Source organism: Macrobrachium nipponense, chromosome 46, assembly GCF_015104395.2.
Source record: "Macrobrachium nipponense isolate FS-2020 chromosome 46, ASM1510439v2, whole genome shotgun sequence".
Classification (NCBI taxonomy): domain Eukaryota; kingdom Metazoa; phylum Arthropoda; class Malacostraca; order Decapoda; family Palaemonidae; genus Macrobrachium; species Macrobrachium nipponense.
Window position 1 is genome coordinate 33,871,116 of NC_061106.1, and position 25,403 is coordinate 33,896,518.

Below are 25,403 nucleotides of genomic sequence, written 5' to 3' on the forward strand. Positions count from 1 at the left end.
GAACTTCCCTCTTGAATAGACATGATTTTTCCCAATTTCTTACTTTTTTGGGGCTTTTTATCTTTCCCAAGGTATCGGTAGGAACTTCCTCTTTGAAGTGACATGATTTATGCCAATTTCTTTGCTTTTTTGTCTGTTCGATTGTCAAGCTATCTCGATTGTTTATACCCTACATTTTCTTATCTCTCCCTTTCGTTTAGTTGATGTCGCATCATTCAGTGGTAAATGATAATCCTTTGTACTAATTGTTTATGCCCAGAGAGAATTAAAACTAAATATTTGCCACCTAAAACATCGTGTAAACCAGCAAACACACCTAACCAAAAGTAAATTCAGGCATCGAACAACATTTCACACCCCATGAAACTATCCTCCACTAGTAGTAAAGATGGCCATGCTGGATGTTGTGCAAGTTTTATATGATTTAGGTAAATCCAACTTCAATCGTCTTCACTTCCCGTTGCATTTCCTAATGGGTGACACAATCATTTAGTGGCATTTCAGAAAGTGATGCTGTTTGGAAGCAGACTCAGAAGTACTAAGTGATGTTGGAGGAACAAGCACAAACAAAGTTCCTGTATCACTGTGCCAACAATCCCTGTTCTGGCTAAAACAAAATGTTAAGAGCATTCCTTGTAGTAATTGGTTGGTCTGTCTTATGGAGCATCTGTCTTATGGAGCATCAGGGGACCATGAGGGCTTAACTCCTTTGAGAACATACTGTGGTTACTATCAGAAAGCTTTCTTATTGTTCAGCGTCATTCACTGTTACAATCTTTCTAGTTTTACTTTTATTCATCCAGGTTAGCAATAAAATAACATAAATTATGCTTGAAATATATATTTTATGTACAAGTTTACACACTTCATATAACATGGCTTCAGAGAATCGTCAATCCATTTTCTTGGCATCATCAGCAAATTTGATGCAAATATTTACTATTTACTGGCAAAACAATAGTCTGTAGAACCTTCTAGGAAACAAAAGTTAACACAGGTGTAACTTACTCTCACAAAATATATTTACATACACAAGTATCACAAATTTTTTAGAGAAGTAATTGACCTAATATAAGGCTTTGTTCATATTTTGCAAGGCTTTCTGGGAATTTTAAGCTAGTAGATTCTACGGTTATAATATTTGTTAACAGTTATAGAACTATGTAACAGGAACTATTTGTACTAAGAAACCTCCTTATGCTTGAAATAAAGAATGAACTTTCCAATCTTGATAAAACAATACTGCAAGTTATGAATAAAATATGAAAAGTAAAATATCATATAACTGTAAATTCTTGCATTGTTTCAATCTTAAGAACTGTTATGAATTATTTACTGGAGATTTTAGAATTTGTAATGCAGTTTCACTGCGGCTTTCACAAAATTGGGGAGAAATATATCTTTACAAATTTCTGATTCCCTTATGTATTTCTATAGAACACTAGCTAAACAAATGGAATGTGGAAACTTTATGATTAAACCAATAAAATTTGAACTTTAGTGTTCAAGAAGATTCACCCATTTCACTGATCGTACACAAGACAATAACAAAAAAAGACAAAACAAAAGGCTTATGTTTTATATATATATATATAGATACTAGCAAACAATGAAGTGTGGTGCAATTCAATGGGATACAGGAGACTCAAATTTACTGTCAAACATCAATTTCCCACATTTATTTTTACACATGAAAAATAGATTTCAACTTTCCGTATAAGGAAATTTTGGACTAGACTTGAGCATATGATTGTCACCATTAGGTTTTCAATCCAATTCTGAAACTGCAATACTAAACCTAAATCTAATCACAGTACTGAAAATAGTTTCAGTTTTGCTCACTGGACAATGGGTAGCACTGTATCCTGCTCAGTGTTAATGATGCCCATTAAGTAATTGCTTCAAAATTTGCTAAATTTTGCAGACTTGTAAATCTAAATGTAATGATCAATTTAAAAACAGTAAGTACTTGGAGAAATAATTCTTTCCAATAAAAGCCTATTTACATAACAAAGAAGAAAACCTCATCATCACTGTATAATAAACATAAGATCAGCCTAGAAATTATTGGCTATAGGGCTTATTATAGGCTAACATAATGTAAAGTACTGCAATTAAGTTTTTAACGTGGATTTGGCACAATCTTTTTTTCCTGGAACAGATCTAATAACCAATCTTGGGCTCTCATTCATAATGGTAACCCCATGAAACTTTTGAATACTGTTCAGTGCAATATATATTGAATCTACAAATTTAAATCTCAAAATGCTTGTGATTAACATTCAAGAACTGCTAAGTACTCTGCACCTTAAATGCACTTATCCTCAATTTACATATTTTAGCCTGTGGATATGACAATAACTAATGTTTTTTATTAGGTAGATGAAGTTTTTACTATGACACACAATAATAATAATGGGAATACCTTATTGGTATTTCTATATGAAATTTTTATAACTGAATGCAAAAATTTTGTGTTGCTTAAACACAAACAAGCACCATCGTATTCTTCAATTACAAAACAAGAATACTTATTACAACTTTGGTAATTAATTTACAACACAAAACATTTCAAGGAGACCAAACCAAATAATGTCTTAATTGATAAAATTAAGCCCATTCAAAAAGAAATTAAAAATCATGTAACCTTGAGCCTTCAAAAGTCAATGGTACAAAGTAAAATACTGTACAACACAACTCTACAATGTTCTACAATAATGATAAAAAAGTGACCTCCTCCATAAACATAAAATGCAAAATCAATAGCTATCCAAAATACTTGTGGAAAAATGCTTGTGTTTGACCTAGTAAGTAAAAACACAAGTATTTTCCCACAACATTAGTTCACTGTACTGAAAATAAGGTAGTGCAACAAACTACCAACTCTTCATAAAGTAATTAACAGAAACATTAATTCCAGAATCATTTCTCATACAAGTGTACAGCACACAAACACTTGATTTCCATCCATTCATCCATAAAAACTGTCCTTGGTGCATATGCAAATTTTACTGAATCTTAAGATGGTATAGTTCTTTCACTTTACAATTTTTTGTAAACTGTATTGTTCCAATTCCTTATTTCTTGACATTGAAAAAATCTTACAATTTATAAATTTCATTATTAAAAGCTGTGGCTTTCTAATGCTTTACTTCATCAGTCTATGCAGTTACACAACAAAAAGTTTGGAATTACAAGTTGTTAATAATGATTTATGTCGGGAGCTAGGGCATTACAAATTAAGAGGCAGGCTATACTTCTCACTTGCCAGCTCTCCATTTTATACTTGCATCTAAACAGCAAATGCATGTAGACAACAGCCTTGTTGGTTGCTTTGTGTGTGAAAATCAATGTTCTTAAAACATGCCCTTATACGTACAATAGTACAGATCACTGCTTCACAATGAATATTTATGCAAGAGGGAAACAACTGAATTTTTGAGACATTCAGCATAAAAAAGCACACTACTCATTAGTTGGAATCATAATCAGTTTAGCAATGGTCTAAAGATACTTTAATTAGATCTGCTGACCCTACTGAGGTTGTCTACTGAGGTTGTCTAGTATAATAATTTTAGGATCGCTCATCTCATTATGTCCTGATATCAACTGGTATTTCAAATTGAGTATTTAAGCGATCATCACTTTGGAGACATTAAGCGATTGTGACTTCAGTAAAAAAAAAGAAATAATGCAAACATACTGAAGTATTCACACACCAATAAAAGCTTCTACTTCAAGATCAGCCATGCAAGCTTTAAGAGGGATGATAATGTTCTCAAGTGTGTTTTGGTGTAGGGAAATGTCTAGAATAAAAACTCCCTCAAATGGAATATAAACCAAATTCGATAATCCACTTGAAATAAAAATTGATAGACGATGAAAATAAAGGTGTAAAAGCCAAAAGAACTATCAAAAAGTAGTTGATACATCCATATGCATTCAGACCATGCAGTAAAATGACAAGTTAATGAGAGGGATAGATCTCCAATATAGAATAAGACTCGGCCACCTAGCTGTCCATCACTAATGACTAGTTTGTAAATCAGGGCTGTAACTGCTTAGACTGGCAGAATGAAGTATTGTAAAGCATTGGTTTGTATTTTCACATCAGAAAGCCAAGAAACAAACTGAAAGAACAATAACTTCAGAGGTTATTATTTAGAAACCCCTGCGAGAGCCTACAGAGCAATACAGGTATAGAAAATTTGACCGCTGTCAACTGTATATTGGTACTGGTGGTGCCAGCTCATGAACTGAAAAACTAGTTTTTTTGTTGAGGATATAAAGCAAAACTTCATTTACAATAGAGCAGTAATTGTTTCACTTAAAAGTTTTTAGGGAACAAGCTTCTACTTTTGACGTATTCGTCCATTCTATCACATTCATGATAAAAGTTAACAGGCAAAGTAAAAGCTATTGGATTGATAAGTGAAAATTAATCAAAGGATTTTCTCTGATAAAACTGCAATACCTTACAATACCTTTCAAAACCAGGATACATCTTCAAATGAAACAGTCCCAAAACAATTTTCAATTGATTCCAAATAAATTTCAGACTAAAATACTCAAGAGTTATTAGTATCTTTTTATACAAATTTCTTATCTCATACCTACATGTCTTCAACAAGGAGTGTAGGCATAAACAGAAAAAAATGTACTTTGAAGAAAACAGAACATGAAAAAGTCAAATTAAAAGCGCAAATAATTATGAGAATTAAAAAGAATATGTATTAATAATAATATAGGTGACACTGAACCATATTTCCAAATGGAAAATTTTTACAACCTTGTCATGGAATTCCTGTGGTGGAAAAAACTAATTATAATAACTGAACAGTGTAACCTTTTTGAACCATTATTATCTGTACAGTCAGGACATTTATTTTATTGTAGTGCTATATCATGACAATCTTCATCTAAATTTTAATCTATTTGATTTGTTATTTCAGTTTACAAGATCCTTCCTTTATTATTATATAAGTATGCATTGTGGTAACATGTCATTTTGTGAAGTTGCACACTAAACCATAGACAGATCCAAATTCTTAAACAACATTAGAAAACTATTAAACTATCATGCTAGAACTGTAGAACATGTAGGAAAGATTTAAAATGGGAAATAAAATGTAAAAAACATACGTACAGAAAACCTTCCCTTGAAAACACAAAGTTTCAAGGACAAAAAATTGATTAAGATTGGAAATGGAGTTCTTGAAGTACATTTATTGACACTGCTCCTGAAGCACTTACAATGTGAAATTTGCTCTAGCTCTACTGTTGTTGCAGACTTTGGATCTTATGGACATATAATGGGATAATCCGAAGTTGTTAAGAGTCCTACATTTACTATATATTTGTATATATTGTATGAGATCCACAGAAACATTGAATAGTTTTTCAATGTCTTTTGATGGGATATATAACAGATCATTCAAGTATGAGCTCAATAGCATGTCACAATGTGGCATAAGTAAAATATACAACCATGTGATCTACTTTATATTCAATTCTTGAGCCTTCATTTATGACAAGAATGATAATCCCAAGAATATAATGTACTGGTATCTATGAAATGGTAGTTAAAACATGTATTATGATTGTTAGAACCAAATTAACATGTAGGTAAAACACCATAATTCAGTGACACATAACAAAAAGTTTTAAACCAAGCAAAACATCTTTCAAAAGATTGGATATAAAAGGATCTTGAAGACTCTACTTACTCCTACATGACAAAATATTTGTCATTGGTCATTATCACTCTTAGTGTCACACACGACACAATTGCATGACACAAAAATAAGCTTTTAACACTAGCAGTGGTTCTAATTATAAAGTATTAAAACCATATATATATATATATATTTATATTTATATATCTATTCATTTAGATATAATGATTCACACAAAATATCTAAATATTTGCAGGTACTCATGTATATGATAAAAATCCTTATAATCTAAAAGGTGTTGTGAGAAAAAGGCAAAATTTTGGGAGATGAACATCACCTCTAATCAATCACTCTGTTTTTAATGTAATAACAAATAAAGGCAGAGACGTTTCTTAAGTGATTTTGCAACTTCTGGTGATTGTCCATAAGCAAGTGTCTTATAGTCAAATATCAGATTTTGTAAAACCTTTCAGTAACTCTACATGAGCATGAAGTTTGCACTAGCTGAGGGAAAAATAAGCCAATTTTTTCATTTTCTACATCATACTGCATGTACGGTATCAGTCTTATCACACTTTCAAACAAAGTATAAAGGCCTAACAATTCTGTCATGCCTACAACATTCAAACAAGAGTATAGTTATGTTTGACATTCTACTTTGAATATATGGTATTCATCTCTGTTTACAGTAAACATTTGAGAATATTTTCATATATGTTAAGACATATCTATCAATCAAACAATAATGTCTTGTATCATGCAACTAATGTGGCCAACAGCTTTTGTTAACTGGCTTAATTGTGCATGTCTGAGAAATTTAATTTATATCGCATTTTCAAACTCTAAACTTATTATATATTCAATAAAAATAAATTCTGTAATCAAATCTTAAACCATAAAAGCTCTTCACTCTGCTGAAGTTTGCTTGCCTTCTCTTTAATGTCTTTGCTTTTTATAAATAACTCAAAGACAACTAAAGAGTATTATTAAGGCTCATAAGGTCCAGTTCACTATTTTCCTTGAGTTTACAGACCATTGAATAATAAGCATTAGATACTATTGTGAAGCTCATTTCCAGTGGAAAGAAGGTTTGGTAGCACAAACATGTATCTTTAGCCCACATATATTTGTTTATAGATAGAACTAACGACTGAAACCCCAGCAAGGTGAATTTCTACCATCCACCAACATAAACAGCCACAGAATCCTCACGATACGCCAGGTTCCATTGTAATGTGTCCACTTATTGGATCATATGAACCAGCTAAATAATAAACATCACAATTTTCATAGTTGGGTCCATATCGACTTTCCAGCTCTCCACGCCTAATTTTGTAATCCGATAGTGCAATGACATCACACTTGTGACTGATGGTTTGAACATCATTTTCATCAGTATGTGGAGACTGGAACAAGGCCCCCTAGCAAGAAAAAATTAATGAATTAATACAATATTTAGCACAAATAAAAATGCTATGAAATGGAATAAGACTCTAAAACAAAGTACGTACTACACAAGATGAGAAAACCACATGCAGATTATAATCTGAGAAAACTTGCTCCATATTCCAAATGGATCTTTCAAGTAATATTATATAATTTTCAATTCTTTATTAAACAGTGTAACAAGGGCAACATTTTACAAATAAATTTGGATACAAAGCATAAGAAAACAGGAAGTTTTTAAAAATTTCACTGTTAGTGACAGCCAAAGTGCACCTTGTGCATGAAACTCATTTATGAAAGTGCAGGTTTGTAGTCCCGTCAGAACAAGTAAAGTTTATGTTAAAATGAGAAAGGGCAAGGCTTGTTTGAATAATTTTCCTAATTGTAGCAAAAATAATTTTAGTATATGTACAGTGTTTTTCAATAACTTAAAGTTTCACTTTTAATAATAGTTTGCTAAGTTTCATGGAAGGCAATCACAATGGGAAACTTCAGTTTGTTCAACAATCAATGGATTGCACTGATGGCTTTCATTTTATTTCTAACAGTTTCACTCCTTGCTCTGCCTTGGCTCTCCTCACAAAAAATTGTATTCGAGAGCAAAGTGGACAAGGAAGTCAGTTAGGATCAGGAGCAAATCCTGGTTTTACTATACAATTTACTAGTACTGGATTTTGCATGGAAAAATACTATAAGTAACTTCTCTGCTAAAGTTTCATGTAGTGTAACTATTGCTGAGAAGTTACAGAGCTAGGAGAGGCTATGTCCCTGGATTCATGCTTTATCAGAATGGTTGCCAGTTCTTATATGACATACCATGGGATAGCTGTAGGAATCATAGTACTAGTGACCAAGGAGAATAGTTGATAGAAGTGTTCATTTTGTAGGCCAATGGCAGTAGTCCTGGAGGTTGGCTAGCATTGAGGGGTGCTGGGTAATGTAGTTGACTCCATGCTGAATCTGCACCTTGAGTGAACACTGCTATCTACTCTCCTCCTTGGTCACCAGTATACTTTGTTTGATTCCTACAGCTATATCATAGTAGCTATCATACAAGAATTGAAGACCATTCTGATGAAGCAAGAATACAAGGTCATAGGCTCTCCTACCTCTGTAAGTTCCCAATGATTGCTACACTACTTGAAACTTTAGCAGGGAAGTTCCTTATAGTATTTTCAAATAATTTTGTGCATATCTAAAAATCTAAATAAATTATTCTTCTTCAGAATTTGTTGGCTAGGCCACTTATTGGCTAGGCTACTTATGTTTTGTTTCTTGGTTGAAGATTGATGTTAGAGGCCTATAGGTTTTATAGACTTTTGTATATTTTCGGGAACATGGCTGATGAATATAAACTGCTAGGTTTTGATTGTATTTGTCTTATTCCCAGTTATTTATCTAGCAATGTTTTTGAAAAGGCTAACTGTGAAATAAAGGAAAAGCTTTGTAAATAAATTGCCTGCATATGTTGCACATTACTATACTCATTTTTACTTAAGTTTTATTTTTCATTCACTAGAATTGTAAAATGTTGAGTGTGTCTAGTAGGTGCATGTGGTTGAGACAGTCAAGATCTCTTAAAGCTTTACCTAGCTACCTATTTGTAGTTTTATTTTTCATTCACTAGAATTGTAAAATGTTGAGTGTGTCTAGTAGGTGCATGTGGCTGAGACAGTCAAGATCTCTTAAAGCTTTAGCTCTGCCTATCTGATCCAAAGTCTAAGTCTGTACATATTTTGAGTACGTATATTCTTGACTGTTTTCTTTTTCTGTGTATGACACTTGTTTTATATTATGCCTTAAGAAATGTTGTTGAAACTTCTCACTTGTTTCTCTCTTACATTATACTTTTTCTTATTCTCTATATAACTAACAAATGAACCTTCTTTTCTACTGAGGGTTTTTGTCTGTAATACACATAATATTTATTATATATTCTTTCATAAATGCATTACCACAGAAACAGCACTATACGTACTTGCATCTAGAGCAGTGGTTCTCAAACTTTTTTGTGAATGACCCTATTTGGAACATTTCAATCCTTCATGACCCAGAGTAAAGTAGAGAAAAAAACTTAAAAGTGATATATACACTTTACTCTGGGGAAAAACTAATATAAACACTTTATATTGGAAAAAATAATGAACAGCTTTTCATTCACAAAACTAAATTAATAGAATCCATTTGTGGTTAAAAGTAGAATTCAATCAAGTAACTGAACACACTGAAAGCATGATAATTTTCTTGTGTTCCCTGTGACCAAATCAAATCTTTCATTTACCCCCAGGTAAATGAAAGATTAGTGTGGCAGCAGAGGCGATTGCTTCTTTGGCTAGGATAAGGGACCTGGGGGTAAATGAAAGATTAGAATGGCAGTAGAGGCGATTGCTTCATCCTAACCATAAAAAGCAATCACCTCTACTGCCACACTAATCTTTCATTTAATCCCTAGGTCCCTCATCCTAACAATGGACATGAGTAGCAGAGCGATAGGCATGGTACTCGAACAAGACACAGACGATGGCCATCGCCCATAGACATTCTTCAGCAAGAAGTTATTGCTAGCAGAACAAAACTACTCCATTACTTGACCGAGAGTTACTGGCAGTCCACAGAGCCATCCGCCACATGCTAGGACGACAATTCATGGTGCAGACAGACCACCAACCGTTGGTACTACATGCCTTCACCAAAAGTGCAGACAATTGGTCAGCAAGACAGCAGCGTCACCAATCATCAATAGCCGAAAACTCTTGCACCATCAGGTACTTAAAGGGCTCTTCCAACAACATGGCAGATGCCCTTACCCGAAACTCCATCAACACTGTCCAGATCAGGATATCATATCCTGAAACTGAGAGGTCCCAATCGGGTGCCAGGACCCTCAGGGCATCCTCACTTCAAAAACATAAGTACTCTCAAGAGACACAGACCCAGCATCCCTGATTCAAATGATCTTTCATACATTTTTCAGAAGTTACTTTATGACATTGCTAGAACTGTATGTCAGGCATTGAAAGCTCTCAAACTGTATTTAACACTCTTTCCAATTCGTATACAGAAGAATAATTAACCATTTTCCAGGTGAGAAAACACATCTGGCTGTATATAGATCTCTGTTTTTCACTAATGTCATATACTACTTATACGCTCGCAAGAGTTCTTGACCTGTCTGAAATTTTGTCTTTAAATCAGAATACGCCTTGAGTCTGCCTCTTACTTGCTGCCTCATTAGTCTCTTATATCATTTTATCCCTATAGATGCAAGTATATAGTTGGTTCTATGGAGATGCATTTAGGAAGTCTTGTAGTACATCAAAATTAAAATTACCATGTCTTCATCATTCTGAAGCTAGCAGACTTCTACTTAGTCAGAAAAAATTCTGAGTAATTTGTTCACTGCCTGCTGAATATCATTTCATTGCTATTTCCCTACAATAGCCTCATTTGAGAAGTATTGCAAGACTAAAGTTGTTTTGTTTATTTTAGTTCATACGGTAAAAAAAATAAGGTAAACTATCAACAACAGCATTACTAACCTTTGGTTCAGTTAGCCTACGACCAAGTCCTTTAGTCTCTTGAGGATGATAAAACCATTTGACCTTCACAACCATGTTTCCACCCCATGATTCCCACATGTGCTCTATTTTTCCAATGTATGGACGGTCTGGCTGACCAGCAGATAAAAACACAGCACAATCTTCAACCTGTTGTAAAATAAAAAGGTTTGACTCAACTTATTTTCCAAAGTAAAATTACATTTTGATCAAAATGATGAATAATTAAATGAAAAATAATTATCTGATTATAAACTAAACTGTTGACAGCATACAAACATAGGTACTTTTTGTACAAATTGTGTTTTGCTAATGAAAGGGACAATTTACAGGTTTTCAAAACAAGACATTTTAATATATTAAAATGAAGAATTGGGAACATCACATAAATATATATGTAATAGTGCTTTTATATTTCTGTAATGAAGTTTCAAAATTAAAAGAAAATATTTTAAATCTACAAAACTGGAACCCTCAAATTCTGATGTTCAACTGTAAATTATTTCATGTATACAATAGTGCATAAACAATTACAATTTGTGAAATTACTATAATGAAATTCATGTAGTCACGTTGATATATAGGTTTGTTACTTCTGAGGGCAAAACAGAAGAATAAACACTTGGCTTCAAAATCATTACTGTTACTTACACATATCTTCTCTTTTCCTCGAACAATGGCCTTGAAAAATTCCTTCTTTCCCTTTCCTTTAGCTCCTGGTCTTTTGAAGCCTTTGCCAGACCATCTCCACAACTGTCTCTCAGGCAGGAATGGAGCAATCTTTGACTTCCCGGATGGGTGTCTTTTCTTTTTGCGTCCTGGACCTTTCACCTACAAATATTACATTATCTTTAATCTCCTTAATTATAAATGTATATACTACAGTAGTTTGCAAGATGTAAGGCAAACGGAGTTCAGATTGTACCAGAAAACAACCAGCTGCAAATAAAGCATAAAAGGTATTGAGTATAAAAGTCTATGGTTAATGTTCTCATGCCACTAATGGAAAGAGCCCAAGTACCAAAGACCTAAAGGATTATTATACCAATAACAATAGCTAGTAACCAAAGTTAAATACAAATATAAAATTTCCTCCAGTAACAGAGCCCCACCTTCTTGGATTTTGCTTTAAGTATGAATCAGAAAAATAACTCACAAATAATGTCAAATTCTGGGAACCAAAACATTCAATCAACATTATCAGAATGCCATTTCCATTAACTAAAGTATTTTATTATAAATAAAATCTATATATTATTAATCAAGAAAAATACTTTTGGGCACTCGAACAACAACTACACAAATTACCTCAGTGATCTGGTAAACTGCATATTAATAATTACAGAATACAGTCTTGTGAAATAAAATTCTAAATTACCTTGTCATCCAAAACAACTAAATAAGAAAATCAAGAAAATTGAAAAAAAAATAAAAATAAAAGGGTTTTATAAAATTTCTAATCATACCCTCCATGAACTTTGGCAATACAAAAATTATTTTTGCATAACAAAAAAATAAAGCCCTGTCTGCAGGAACATAAACTACAGCAAGAGTCTTATCCTACATAGGGACTGAACTGTGTAAGTTCGAGTAACAATTTCCCAATTACAAAATGAAATTATTTTCTTGAAAATTACAAAATTCAGTGTTTTGACAGACTTGAACAATCTAAGGCATCCACATACCCATTATCCCAATCTCATCAAGAAGAGAAAAACAGACTTCACAAGATTCAGATAAATGACAAGAATACCATAATTAAGGTTGGAACCTTTAAAACATGTTTGGTGTTCATAAGTAATCCTGAGTAAGCTTCAGAACATTATTCCAAGCTCCAATAAATGTGGAACCAGCATAAAAGTTATTATAACCCTCTAAAAGTACTAAAATACAATACTTGAGCTGACAAATTTGTGAGGTCATTCACGTAAGGTAAAATTATATGCGAAAGGATTAATTTGCATCACTTAATAATAAGCTGCAGACAGCTGGGGTTCCAGAACATGAAAACTGATGATATGCAAAAAATATCAAATCTGATTAGAACATGGAATGATATCAACTTACTTTTAGGGCATAACTTCCTGACTTACATTCTTCCCCATTTAAAATAGAAGTTGTAAAGCCAAATCATATCTGTAAAAAAGATGAAAATTATAATACTGGAAATGCAACAAAAGTAAATATCATCACTTACCACTTCTTTTTTAGATGGCGTGTATTCAGAATCATTTCCTTCTGATTCTTCGTCAGATGGACTTTTAGATGAAGTCTCGTCTTCTGAGTCTGATTCTTTGAGGAATGATGCCTGCCTCTGCCTCTGACTCTCACTCAGTGGTGGAGGAGGTGACTTAATCCTCATAGTGAGCTCATTGACTCCTGGTTCAACATGAGGCAATGGTCGGTCTCCTTCGTGATGCTTGTGCTTATGCTTATTCTTATGTTTGTGGCGATGGTGGTGTGAGGAATCAGTATGCTTGTGCTTTTTATGCTTCTTTTTGTCATTCTTCTTATTTTGTACCTTTCCTTGACTTTCCTTCACATTCTTTTCTATGTTAACAGTGCTACTTTTGTTTTCCTTTTCTACTTCATGGTTTTCATCATCTTGGTCATTCAATTTACCTTCACTATCAACACTGGTTCCGGAATATGTTCGAACCTTCTTCTGCTTGGTCTTCTGGATGTCCTCTTTCACATCTGAGGAATGGCTGTCTCCAGTTGGTCTCCTCTTTCTCTTGTTTAAGGTCATCAATGGATTGGGATCATGTTCTGCTTATTTGTAAAAAGAAAAAAAGCACTACCTTAGAAAAATATTATGTATATTTCACTAAAAAACAGAAAAAATACTATTATAAATGAAATACAAAACTCATATGGCTATATACTAACATTCTATGATGAATAACAAAAAAATCCATAGCAAAAACAAGCTAACAAAAAAATCCATAGCAAAAACAAGCTATGTAAAAATAACATTACATATGCATGCAATACTCCATGTCAAGTAATTGTCTAAAATTGTTACATATTCTTTTTAGCTACTTTATGTTACTACTGATCCACTACATAAAAGTTTTTAATGTCGAGCATAGCACATACCTCTTTAAAATGAACACAAAAAACTATACAAAAATACATTGCACAACATTCTTTCCCTGTGATATGATGAAAATCTGTATTATAGACATGGGCTGCCTTATTATTCTTTCTGGATATATATAACCATGAAAAATATCATTCATGTAACTGCAGAAAACAGAAAAATATTTATATAACCTTACCTATGACAGGAAAATCTGCTGGCAGAAGTCTTATGTCATCCACATGAATCTTTCCAGAATCACCATCATCAAATTCCACATTAACAAAGTTATGATTAGCTTCATGAGCTGGAGAGGATGATGCAGCAATACAACCTAAAGAGCATAAATTAAAAAAAATCTTTACAAATAAGCATCACAGTAAATTTTATTGTGTTGGTTATGCACACTAAGAATTTTATGGGACATAGCACATCAAAATTCAAATAAATTTTTACTTTCACAAAAGCCTTTTGCTTGCTCTCCATTTCTGGAATAACTCAGACATTTTTCTTTGAGCTGGTCAATTAACATTATACTATGTACTATATATGGTACATATAGTTGCAAAATTTAACAACATAATTGACAACTACAGGAATTACTAAACAACCAATGGTTATAATTAGTTACTTAAAAATACATACACGAGATCTTTAACTCCTGCTTTGGTTGGACTAACTGAGTAGTACTGAATCATAAGTCACGATAAGAAAAACTGTAAAAAAATGGGCAAGATGATCTCCACTTGCAGGAGCCATTTGTTTTTCTTGCTATGCGCCCTAATTTTGTATTCTGTACATGAACCAAATGTTTATAAAAATTTCAAGGGATGGAAAATACACTCTGGATACAAGGAGGGACTAAAATGGCTCCATTCTCAATACAAATAAGTTTTTCTTTTTTTAATTCAACATAAAACATTTTGGGCATTCATCCCTGAACATAGGTCCAAACCCAAATCTAGAACTGATAATCACTAGCCTATCCAAAATTACATTACTGGTTCTAAAAAAATGTATACTACCAGTGCCTGTGAGTTAACTCTCATACTTGGAAAATCAACCAGACATTCAAGAAACTGCATTACCAGCTTTTAAAATATTACGTAAAACATTTAAGAAAGGCAAAATATAACCTCTTGCGCAAGACCTTTGTGAAAATAATAATGTTTGGTGATCCTTTAATAAAACATTACTTGAGAGTGAAAGCATGGAACCACTGGCCATGCAGATCCTCATTCTCAAGATAAACATAGTGGACTTCAAATTGCAAACACACCACTTACCTCTAACCAAAAGTCTTTCTGAACTGGGAATTTAAAAATACGGACCCATCACCCTGTTTCTGTGTGCTTTCACTACAAATTCTTTATTAAAGATAATCCTACCAACTACCATCCTTTATACAGTGTATGCAAGTTCCTAAGAACCCTAAACAATGCAATTTCCAGCTTTGCTACAGATTTTAATTTTTCTAATTATGAAGAGGTAAAATCTTTTGATCCGTATTAACTATGAGAGTACAAAGATACTGGTATATGTTTGTAAATTGTACATTTGGTCAGCAGAAAGCCTAAGTGGTTGTGTGTGGTCCAAAATAGCAATAAAACAGTACAGTAGTATGTACTACTGTATTAGCAAGCTCTTTTCAATAATTAACAACAGCAATCTCAGTGCAGAGCTTGTTGTTGTGAAAACCCTGACGACAGGTGATTACCAGTAGCCTGATGTCAGTGGCTATGTGGCCTACCATAAGGAAAAGTAATCAGTCTGTCGTGAAGAACGAGTGAATAAGGCAGGACAGAATTTTATAAGATTTTATTACAAACATAAATATTTGCCACCCATAACTACTCTCACAATAATCCAAAGCAAATACCCTTATACTTTACAAAACACTGATTAGCTTCGTGGACGGCCACGTGGCCCCTAAGAGATTCACAGATGAACTCTAGTATTAAATTGACTAATTAATAGTCGACGCCAGTTGGGGAATATAACATCTGTACTTACAGTTACATTACTTGGCAGAAGGACACAATTCAATGAACACTAATACAAACTGGTGGCAAATGACCTAGTGACTAGGGAGAGAGAAAATTATATGCTGCCTAGCTCGATGAAGTTCAGTGGCAGAAGGACGTTCATCTTCACTTTTGGCAGGTACGTTTTCAATTTAGCATTATTCTAATGGGCCTGATTCGATCCCTGGTCCCAGTAGCAAAGTTCAATAACAGTTTATGTGATGAAAAGAAACACAGATGTACTTCCCACAACCCGGATGAATAAAACCCCCAAATACAGATAAATACACATGTATGTACAGAGAACCATTGCCTACTTGCCGCCAGCTATGTATTCCATTACAGTGGATCCCCGGTATTTGCGTTCTCCAGATTCGCGGACTCACACATTCGTGGATTTCTCTCGGGAACGTTTCCCCGCATTATTCGCGGAAAATTCACACATTCGCGGTACATATTTTTCTATGAGAAATATCCACAAATTCCTGATTTTTTAAAATCAATTTCATCATAAAATGCACTTTTTGTGATAAAACTATTAAAAAAACCCAGTATACCAATTTTTAGTGGGTTTTCCTTGAGTTTTAACCAACAAAATAGGCTGTTTTTAGCATTTCTATAGGGGTTCCAAACATTCACGGGTTCTAACTATTCACGGGGGTCTGGTACGCATCCATCACGAATACGGGGGGACCACTGTACTACTACTGATTAGGGAGTGCGGCAAATTCCAGTCGAAGAAAGACTGTGCACTTTTCTTTTCACAACAGCTTGTACTTTAACCATATCACTGAATTAATTTATAAAGCTTTTACACTGTCAAATGCAATGCCTCTCACTGTCAATAACAAAATCATTGGGGTTTTAAATACCAAGTGAAACAATGCAAGATTAACTATATAGTTTAACTATTTCACTTTGATATTTTGAATTCCAAAACACACTTGATTTAACCAATATTAAATAATGCTTACAGTATTTGTATCTTCTACCATAAAATGTTTCAGACATAGTGCTGTATTTAATTAGCAAACAAGGAAAAATAACAAATGCGATGCATACTGCAAAAGGGGTGAAATTAACATTATTTACTCTGCATGATAAATTTAACCATAATTTACATGTACCAAAAAGTAACTAACTTCAATGACGGGCAATTTGAGGAGAAAATCCCTTACCAATGTAATTTTTCCTAAGAATGTATATAGACTAATACTACGGTCATTTACTATGAACCAAAGCATAAGCTATGGTTTGCTAACTTGCACAGCACAGTCAGGGTATCAAAAGATCTTTATTAATATTCCAAAATGAGGAAACAACTTCATGTTAATGTATAAAACAATTTGCTATTATCACAATGTCTTATTACAATAATCAAGGAGTCTATTTTAACACCAAGGACAAAGATCATACCTGGATAAAGGGCTCGATACTGCTGTGACCAAAAAGCACAAACACGAGTACCTTCAACCAAAAATCTTGATGAACCTGGTTTCACTTCTTTCCACTGAAACAAAATATATCAGTTTTTTAGTGAAATAAACAACCAATTTCCATTCCTTAAAAGCTAGACATTTACTATGGAACTTTGCTGTCAGGAGTGACCTAAAGTTCAGGTATTTAAAAAATTTCCAGATTAGTATTTCAAAAGCTGATGTTTTGGGCAGGGCAGGGCAAGGGTGATACTGCTGCCATATCAAAAGTTCTCAATTAAATTGTTTGGTGCTCAAATGCACTGCAGACTAAACATACCAAAATATTCTTCCACACTGGGTAATGATGTAAACAATGCTCTTTTTTTTTATGTGGCATAGAATCTGAGCTGCAGTGCCAGTTCTCTTGAAGAATTCACATTCAATCATTCCAAAAGAAATAATGAAATGTCTGGTTACATGTTGTGATATTCTTGTGCACCCTTTCTACTAATCTTGTTGCATATAAGTAATAGAACTTACAACCTAAATACATAGATTTACAATGGATGTATTGGTCAATAGCGACAAACAGATGAATTGCTTATGGGGGTAATAATTAAGATGGAATAACCACAAAAGGAGGAAAACACACAGTCACTTTCAACCAGTACATTTGGCACTGGAGGAAATGCCTACAAGCCAAGAAGGATTGAAAATAGTATAGTAACAGTTTTAATATTGCAAATTTAATTAAAGATATGTAAGGGACTGTATCTGAAAGGGAGCCATTTCTTTAATTTAAAAAGGTACGTCTAATAAACAAACATTGGTTTATATATTCAAATAATGATACATTTTTCATTTGCCTATACTGGAAACATAAGTTTCAAGATTTATCCTAAAAAACTGCAAATCCTATTACCAAAGGCATCAATGACAAATAAGCAGTTAGTTTTGGATATAAACCCATTTCACAAATGCCTGTTCTCTAAATTCTCTAACATATGCCTTTGTTCTCTACATTTGAATGATCCAAGCATATATTGCAGGTAAGACCACCCAGAGTACCTCTTTATCTGCTGGTTTGCATTTTTTTTTATCTTAGCATTTCTCTTACCAATTGGGCGAGAGCATTCAAAAAACCTGTATGTATCTCTATAAGATAATGAAAAAAATGTATTGTACTATATAAGATAAACTTGATAATTTACTACTTTTTATTTGCTTATAAAAGTCTAAAAATCGCTATATTTCCACGGTAACCTTGAGAGTATATCCACTGTTTATTATGGTATGTTACTGTCCATACTTTTAGTGCATTCTATTACTGATAAAGACAGTCAATTTTTACAACTGCATATAGCATGAAAATTTTAATGTTCCCAAATGAATTTACTTCACTCATGGGTCCTAAGTCCAGGTCTGCATGCTTTACATTTTTCATGGTTTTACTCTTTCTGATGTTGTACAAGTGTGCTCTGTTTAGTTGATAGTATATATAGTAATAATGCTATACTCCTGCTCCTTTCATGCATTCTTCTCTAAGACGCATGCTTATGTAAATGTCAGTTACTGTATTTTGCATTACTGAAATTACTTCATAGTACTTACAGACTGTTGGAGCAACTCCTCCCGGCAATATATGTGTGGTCGAGATCCTCTTTCCCCATCAATCACTACTCCATAGACATCAGGAGGTGTGATTGGCACTACATGACCTGCATAAAGCAGGCCATCCTGTAGCACCAGCACTCTTGCCTTATCAACAAGGTCTCCCATTTCAATCACACATACACTGGGCTCTGAAAAAAGCATTTTCAATGAAGAATGGAAATCAGATATTTTTGCAGCAAAGAATGAATAAAAACTGAAGTTATGTGACGGTTAGAACATAGTTTATGCACTCTTTTTCTTTACACTCTTCATTCTATATTTATGGCAGAGAAATGCAATGCCTGACCACAACTCATCCACCCAGCATAAAATTCTGAAAGATTGCTGCCAGTAAAACTAGTATACCCAGGTATTATTATTAGATGCCTCTTGAAGGTATACATATATAATTTTTAGCTTTGAAATGAACTAATACAGTTTTTTTAAAAATTTAAATAATACAGCAAGATCATATTAATTTTTGGAAAACAGGCACAAACCTGGTGTCTGCATTGTGGGCCTTGGGGCTTCAATTGACGAAGTAGTGGTTGTCATGGTAACAGTCGATGCAGTCATCATAGTTGTTGTAACAGTAGTTGTGACAGTGCTCAATGAACCACCAGATGAAGAAATGGGTGATCCTTCTGCAGGTTTGTGACTAGCCTCATGGTCACTGCCAGAGGAATCTGGTACCCCACTTAAATTTCTAACAATGGGTTCCTGTGTTTCTTTTTCTTCTTTATCTTTCTCATCTTCTGATTCATCATGCTCTGCAGCAGCCACTGTAGAATGCCTCTTCAGTGATCTATAATGATAGACAAGTTTATTTTTCAACATTCCCATTTAAATTCTGTGAACAATAACAGCAGGCTCCTGAACCAAAAATCAGATTGTACAGCCAACCTAAACTATTCAGAAAATCCATTCAAACTGTTCCTGGTGAGAGTAACATACATACTGCACTCTCTGGCAACTATTTGGGTCATCTTTTAAATTATCTTTTTGTTTTTCTTGCCTGAAAAGCTATTCAGAAAATCCCTTCACTGTTCTGGTAGAGTATACATCTGCACTCCTCTGGCAAAACTATTTGTCACTTTTAAATTATCATTTTTGTTTTTCTTGCCTGAGCTATTCAGAAAACCATTCAAACGTTCTGGTGAGTAACATACTACTGCACTCTCTGGCAACTATTTGGGTCTCTTTTTTAAATTAAAAATAAAACTGTTTTTCTTGCCTGAAAAGCTATTCAGAAAATCCATTCAAACTGTTCCTGGTGAGAGTAACATACATACTGCACTCTCTGGCAACTATTTGGGTCATCTTTTAAATTATCTTTTTGTTTTTCTTGCCTGAAAAGCAAGTAATATGTACGTACATGTAGGCAACATATTTCTGCTAAGTAATTAAATGAACAGATTTGCCTCTAAAGCGACTAGCATCATTGTAAAGTAAATTTTATCTATCAAAAAAGTTTGCCTAGTTTCAAGTATTATAAAAATTGAGAAAAACATTTTCATCATTACTGTTGTGGTTAAATTTTCTTTTGTTCCTCTAAATCATTTTGACTATATAAAATTTGAGGTGAGGTTTCACTTGAAACAAATTTTAAAGACAAAATGTTTATACATTTAATACAATATACACAATAAACTATTCATTGTTTCATGTATGATCACCTCATTACCTAATTAATTATTTACACAACTTCCTGGACAAAATCTACAATTATTTGCACATATAAATCTCATGATTATGCCAAACGTGACTCACTTACCAATTCAGAATGTTTACTTGTGTTTGCCTTATTTTGTATAATAAACAATAAATCTACATACCATATTTTTTAAAATGAAAAAGTGTAAGAAACACAGAGAAAGAACGAGAGACAGAGAAGGGGGGAGAGAGAGGGATTAATTTGAATTTAGTTTTAATTTTTATTAACCAATGAATGTAATTTGCTGTTACGCAGCCTTTAAAATTTGCATCTGATTTTAAAGCTAGAACAAATAGGTAAAGGAATGTTCCTGCATGAAAGAGGGAGAGTAATACAAAGGTTTAGTATTTCAACATTGGTTCTTCTTTGTGGATTTGGTGGTATTATTCAAAACAGAAAAATATGCTTTCTTTGTACAGTTTGGAATAAGAATTTCTTTTTTGCTGAATTAAACCCATTGGAATGTATCTTCGTGTAATATTTTTGGCAAACTGTATAGCTATTCACTTTTTCTTTTATTGGTTATCCAGTTCATTAACCAGTGCCATTTTTCTCTCAATTTGAAAGCACCTGTATTATTTCTAACAATTACTTTGATACATTTTCAATTAACAATTAATATTTACCTAATCTCAAATAATTACTACCTTACAGGAAAATATTATGCCTAAGACTTTTATACCACAGAAAATGTAAAGTGATTGTGGAATCAGTATTATAAACTTCATTTCTTTCTTTCCTAATTTACATGCAATGTCTTTATGTATTTTCTGAATACAAAATTAGTCAGGCAATTGTCTATTAACTTCCCCCCATTTTATAGTAAACATTACATTTTGCATAAAGTGACTTCCTTTTACTTACTCTTGTAATGTTTTTCTAAAACACTCTTGTAATGTTTTTCTAAAACACACTTGTAATGTTTTTTCTAAAACAGGTCATAAGAAACACTAAAACATGAAGACATCTTTCAATGTCTAAAACTGTTTGCCACCCAAATTTCTCAACAAGAATAATGACGGATGTACAACATTTTTGGTTCAATTTTACAGTACTCAACAGGATTTTATATTCCCAACACTCGATGCAATGAAAAAGAATTCAGCTTATCAAGTCATATTACCTATAAAGAGCTTCCATGTGGGACTGTTTTTCAGCAGCTGACTTTCGTTTTTCTTTGTCTCTGAGCATGGCTCTTCTAGTCAGTGACGCACGTCCTCGAGGGCACCCTCGCTTCCGTGCACCCCGCACAATATCAACAGACCCCAGACGAACATTCTGTGAAAAATTACAAATAAAATTGAAATGCAACAAGCAAAATTATTATTTTCATGCACAATTAATACTTATGCAATTTCCAATTTGTTGGTAAACTAGATAAGAAATACTGAATAGGAAAAAACACAATACATATATAGTGGACCCTCGGTTTTTGTCCGCTCTGGTTTTCATAGACTTTTTTCCAACGAAAGTTTGTCTCTGTTTCGTACGTTTCCTCGGATTTTGTACATACACTCAGAAACGCTCCTTCTGGGGCCAACCAAGTGACCAGGCTCCGTACCGAGTGCCCAAACAAATTATGTATCCCATGTTCTCTCGTGACCCATTCTGAAAGTTCAGAAAATTCCAAGTGCCAGCCCTCCAGTAAAAATGGCGAGAAACACAATAGAACTTCATAAAGAACTCGTAGCTAGGTGTTGGAGGGTGTTACATGCTGATCACAGTAAGAAAATTCCTACAACTACTGTTGTTGGTGATTTTAAGACCAGCAGAGGCTGGTTTGAAATATTCAGAAAGTGAATGGGCATACATAATGCGCCTACTTGAGTGATTAAGGATGTTTGCAAAGAGGAGTGAGGTAAAGATTTTGTGGAGAATTATCATCCCAACAAAGATGTCTTAATCCATGTATCCATCTTTAATGACAATGCCGTGTTCCACTTTAGGCAAATTTTAGACGCCAGAAACAAATGTCTCTGGACAGTCTTGATGTGCGACAGGAGTCCAGTGACTCTCAAGCTGGTCCTAGTACCTCTAAAAACTAAAGAAGAGAAGTAACCCCAGATAATGCCAGTAAAAAACCAAGAGGAGTAGTAACCCCAGATGAGTCCTTGATACCTGAAATCCTTCTGGAGGGAGATTCCCCTTCCAACCATAAAGGTAGGTGATGTGAAATGTTAATTTTCATTTCATTCAATTATGTTTATTTCTCATTGTTTACTGTTTGTAATACTGTGTTTATTCCCTATAAAATGTACAGGCAGTTCCTGGTTATCGGTGTACTCGGTTAATGGCGATCCAGTTTTATTTATGGTGGCATAATGTACCGAGTTCTGGTTATTGGTACCATCAGTGCCAATAATAGAGTTATGGTGACATGACATACTTGAAGGAGGCGCCATTATTGGGTTACTGGTGCCATTCGCGCCATAAATCACCAAGTTTCAGTTAATGGCGGTTTTCGTTAATCAGCACCCTGTTGACAACAGTCCCCCCCGCCGATAACTGGGGACTGCCTGTATTTGTTAATATTTTTGGGGTCTGGAAAGCATTAATTGTAGTATTTACATTAATCCTCATGGGAATTACTGTTTCAGTTTTTGTACGTTTCGGACTTAGCGGGAGGTTCCAGAACAGATTTTGTACAAAAACCAAGGTTCCAGTGTATTACATGAAATGTTACTACTTAAACTGTTTGATAAATAATATAAATGCCAAACAAAATACAAGAAAATTTTAAATAGTATTTTGCATCATGATTTCCTTTTTGAGTGTCCATATTGTTCTCATGGAATGATAATTAAAAAAAATTTTGATACCGTACTTCAAAAACAGAACGACGTACCATGCCATGAACTGTAACAACACCAATTAGGTTTATGTATTTTATGGCATGGTCTTTTAAATTCTCAAATCAAGACACTAAATTCACAGAACAATATATGAATTTAACGTCCTTCCAAATATAATTATAATGAGTTAGGCCAGGTTGGAAATACAGTAGCTTACTTGTATGCATTCATATGTGTATGGAAAAATAGTTTGATCTAGGTCCTAGGATACTCCCTGAGTAGGAGAAGAAGTTCTTGAATCATAGGAATCTGCACTCTCTAAAATGAAGTAAATTATTGGGAGTTACAGTCATGCTTGATACATCTTGTTGATCCTCTCAATGTTTCTTTGATGTTTTTATGTATTAAAGCTTTGTACATAAGCAAACTGTTACAAGTATAACAAAAGTTCTAATGCTACAGGATAGCCAAGTTATTATTCCCCCTCCTCAACACCATCATCATCATTCATTATCTGCAAGAATACAACTGAAATTCTTCTTTGCCATCATATTATTTTTACAGTACTACCTTAATAATCAAGACTTTGCACTGCAACAGAATTGAGTGTATGTAAATTATGCATCTCTGTCATTACATATAATAGTACTAAATCATATGAGATTGTTACACACATCTGTGTCTGCTCCACATTGTGTACAGATGTCAATCCATAGTTATACGTACTACCTGTATTCTGTGCTGATAATTATTTTAACTAAGGTTATATCTACATATTTTGAAAACCCATACAATAAACAATTATCATTTTACTATATCTACTTAAGAAATTTTCCCATAATTTTATGTACAATACATATTTTTCCTACATTTATATTTTAGCAGAAAGGTGTATTTACTTTTAAAACTGCTTTAATTTTGGGAAATTTTCATTAATAAGACATGGATAAAATAGTTCACTTGCTAAATTGGGAGCTTAAATAATTGTATGCAGGTAGTAAGTATATACAGCAGAAGAACAATTATCTTGTATTGTTAAGGGCAGTTATCTTGTATTGTTAAGGACAGTTCCATCCCAAATGATCAAATATAATGAATAATTAGGCCAACTACTAAATCACTTAATTCCTAATGTCTTTATGGGTCAACTTTAAGCAATTTTCATCAGTAAATATCACTGCCAGCAATACTAACACTACAACTGAAGTGTATTAGTATCATGTTAAAATATTCACACATATAATCACACTACTCAACAATCTCCTAAACCATTCCAACTAGAAAAGAGCATACAAACAGATTTATTAATTCAGTGGCTATATTTTTCATACCTAACAGGTACCAGTGGCTATATTTTTCATACCTAACAGGTAAACTATGAGGGATTTATATCCATAAATATCAATGACAATACTGCCAGTAATACCACCAAGTATAATTTATAAAAACTAAAATATAGCGCTAAAGTCTGGATAATCTCAATTCACTCAGAATAATCAAAACATATTTGGAGTGGAACCATTTTTGAAATATTCTAAATGATCAGACTTTTCAACCTGGCTATGGTGATAAAAGATGTATGCACACCTTGAGCAGCAATGCTGGAAGGAGCTATTCATTCACTGTTGCTTAGGTACAGTATCATGGTATATGCATATTAAACTCAATTTAATAAGGTAAAATAACTGGTTGAACAGGTCAAAGAAAAGTTTTGTAAATGTCCTTCACCACTTACTGGTTTATGATCTTCTTCTTCCTCTGATAAGTTCTGGGATGATGGGTCAGCATTAGACGAAATCGTATAGTGTGGTCGTGGAGCATTGTCCTCCTCCTCCTCTTCACGTACCTGCCAGCAGCAATACATGAATGCTGTTTATTAAATACAAAAAACTAATTCATCTGTAAACATACCATAATCACAAGATCATCCCTCATGTTACTTATAAATCAAGTTACAGATTTTCTCTAATACTGTACACAGGGCTAAAGAAATCTGGCACCAAAATCACTGACATTTACTTTTAAAATTACTGGTTCAAATT

The 25,403-nt window shown here is 33.5% G+C and overlaps 1 protein-coding gene across 1 annotated transcript in view; it reads right to left on the reverse strand.

Moving 5' to 3' along the window:
- Nucleotides 1-825: 825 nt before the first annotated feature.
- The window catches only part of LOC135214888 (uncharacterized), a 102,923-nt gene continuing 78,345 nt past the window's right edge, over nt 826-25,403 (reverse strand). Inside the window, 10 exon segments of the mRNA XM_064249334.1 lie at nt 826-7,096; nt 10,661-10,828; nt 11,330-11,509; nt 12,876-13,447; nt 13,960-14,094; nt 17,201-17,294; nt 18,814-19,004; nt 19,356-19,660; nt 21,693-21,847; nt 25,097-25,207. Of these exon segments, the coding sequence (XP_064105404.1) occupies nt 6,884-7,096; nt 10,661-10,828; nt 11,330-11,509; nt 12,876-13,447; nt 13,960-14,094; nt 17,201-17,294; nt 18,814-19,004; nt 19,356-19,660; nt 21,693-21,847; nt 25,097-25,207 (2,124 nt within the window). The 3' untranslated portion in view covers nt 826-6,883.